Source organism: Larimichthys crocea, unplaced genomic scaffold (genome assembly GCF_000972845.2).
Source record: "Larimichthys crocea isolate SSNF unplaced genomic scaffold, L_crocea_2.0 scaffold548, whole genome shotgun sequence".
In the NCBI taxonomy this organism is placed as follows: domain Eukaryota; kingdom Metazoa; phylum Chordata; class Actinopteri; family Sciaenidae; genus Larimichthys; species Larimichthys crocea.
The window spans coordinates 1,221-3,685 of record NW_020857164.1 but is presented as its reverse complement, the minus strand read 5'-3'; the positions used below and the strand labels follow the sequence as shown (position 1 = coordinate 3,685).

The following is a 2,465-nucleotide window of genomic DNA, read 5'->3' as shown; positions in this document are numbered from 1 at the left end:
TTAAAATAGGATATCGTATAGGTGTATAGGGTTAAAGTTTTGTTTTCTTGCTATTGTTTTCTTGCTATCACTTACTATCTCACTTACCAATTGGGAGTTGCTGTAACAAAAACAATTTCCCTGCGGGGATTAATAAAGTATTTCTGATTCTGATATAGTACTCTTCCACCTCTGCACCTTCTAAAAAATAAAAAATAATAAAAAATAAAAGTCTAATTAGCTTATTCAGTTCTTTACATGATTAATTAAAGCCTCCCACACTCTATTTTCATGCATTTTAATTATGCAGGTCCATAAAACATAGTCTGCACTTAAAACCCACCTGTTTAAAATAGACTTTCCATCTGATTCAATTGCACTGTCCTATTTTAACCTGTTTTTAATGTTGTATTCTTGTCATTATGATATGCTTTTATGGTTCTTTTTGTTTGTTTCTGTTATTTGCTGTCTACTTTTATTTATTGTAAGGTGTCCTTGGGTGACAGAAAGGCGCCTATGAAATAAAATGTATTATTATTATTAGTAGTATCCATCAATGAAACCTCAAAACAAATGTTTGATAACTCATGCCATGGCAGCGCTCCGGGGTGGGCGGGGTTGACCCTGCTGAGAGGGGCGGGGCAGTTAAGGGGTCAAAGTTGAATTCATTTTGTCTTTTGTGCCAAGCAGAAGAGTGGAGTCCGATCGAACAGCGGTGTCTCTTCCCTCTTCCCCGGATCCTTTTAAAACTCCCTCCCGAACCTCTCCCCTCTTACCCTTTACCACCCTACCCACCCCCTGAACACTCTTCAAGGGACGGTTCGGGTAAGTGACGCCGCGTTGTTGTTGCCTCCTTTCGGGGTGAAGGACGGGGGATAGCTCGGTGTGCATTCCCGTAGGCCGCGGGATGCGGCTATTTCCTGAGATTTAGACGATGCTAACGCTAAAGCGACCTGGATGGAAAATTACCGGGCTGCGGGGGGAGTTAGCTGCTTTTACGTGTATTTTTTTGTTACATTTAGTTGTTTTAAAATCACAAAAAGTTGAGTTATTCCTTTTAGGTATGAATGTAAGAGGTAGAAATGTTGCGGTGCTAACTTAGCATTCAAATCTTGCTTTGCTTTGCGTGACTGCCTTGTCTCTAAAACAGGATTTAACGATGTTAACATTATTGCTTGTTCCTTGTGTTGTTACTGTCGATGCACAGTGTACATATATAGTATAAAGTGGACGTTTAAGCAGTTTGCTTGTTGGCCTTTTTACAAAAAATAAAGCTACAAGCTTATGTCGCCACAGCAGCTGTTCACCCCCCACACACACACCGGGAAATAGCCACCCCCCCATTGAGAGAGACAGTGGGTCATTGTGCTAACGAGTGAGTGGACTGGGGCCAGTCTAATGTGAATTACTGGACTGAAACGTCCCATTCTTCCCAGTAACGTTATTAAAGTACAGTACAAATGCTAACACGCCTGCATCATTTCATTGAGCTGCACTGACAGCAGATTTATTTTAGTAAACAAGGCTTTCCACTCATAGTTTCCTGTTAACTACTAATCGCCACAAATGTGGTCACATTTTCCACTCTTTATTATTGCAGACATCCAGCCAGTGACCAAAGACTTTGTTGGCCAGTTTTAAAGCAAGCGTGGATTCAGCAGCTGCAGCAATGGACTCAAGTCTGGTCGAAGGAGGACTTAATGTCACCTTAACTATCAGGCTACTCATGCATGGGAAGGTGAGTGTGGCTGCATACAGGTTTGAAATTCAATTAGGACCCTCTCTCTCTGCTGTAGTCGAGTTTGTTAGTGTGGTTTCGTCGCTTTTTTACTTTTAAACACACACTAAAGCTACGGAGCGCAAGGATGTAGTTGACGCGTGTCTTTGTCAAAAAAAAACTCCACTGTTTTCTTTCTTGTGATTTATTGAAAGTCTTTCTATCGAGCATGACAAACTGCAGTAATCCACAAACATTAATCATCACGAGCGCGGTCAAAAACTAGTGTGCTCTCCTCGCCTCCATTTCTTTCCAACCCAAAAACAAAATATGCACATATCGCGTTACATGTCTCAGCCAATAAGAGTGCAGTTACTATTAACTAATAGGCATTCTCGTAACTATGCAATATGCAACAAATCTGCATTATTCATCACCTCGTATACAAAATGGCTCTAACAGAGTTGTTTGCCCACGTGCATTAAATCTGTTCATTCAACACGCTGTTTTGTTCTCTTCTGTAGGAGGTTGGAAGCATCATTGGCAAGGTGAGTTGTCGTTACCGCCAGAATAATGCCGTCCACACCTTTCCCCTCGTGCTTCTTTGTGTAAATATTGCGTGTTTGTGCTTTCCTTTACAGAAAGGAGAATCTGTGAAGAAGATGAGAGAGGAGGTGAGATGTCTTTTCTTTATTATTTTTAAATTCAGTGACTCATGGGTCATGTGTTAACACGGTGACTGATTTTTTTTTTTTTTTTTTTTTTTTTT

The 2,465-nt window shown here is 40.7% G+C and overlaps 1 protein-coding gene across 1 annotated transcript in view; it reads left to right on the top strand.

The window, feature by feature from the left end:
• Positions 1 to 637: 637 nt before the first annotated feature.
• LOC113745246 (poly(rC)-binding protein 2-like) overlaps positions 638 to 2,465 on the top strand; it is a 3,038-nt gene continuing 1,210 nt past the window's right edge. The window contains exons 1-4 of the mRNA XM_027276764.1: positions 638 to 804; positions 1,580 to 1,717; positions 2,221 to 2,244; positions 2,338 to 2,370. Of these exons, the coding sequence (XP_027132565.1) occupies positions 1,649 to 1,717; positions 2,221 to 2,244; positions 2,338 to 2,370 (126 nt within the window). The 5' untranslated portion in view covers positions 638 to 804; positions 1,580 to 1,648. The remainder of the gene's footprint in view (positions 805 to 1,579; positions 1,718 to 2,220; positions 2,245 to 2,337; positions 2,371 to 2,465) is intronic.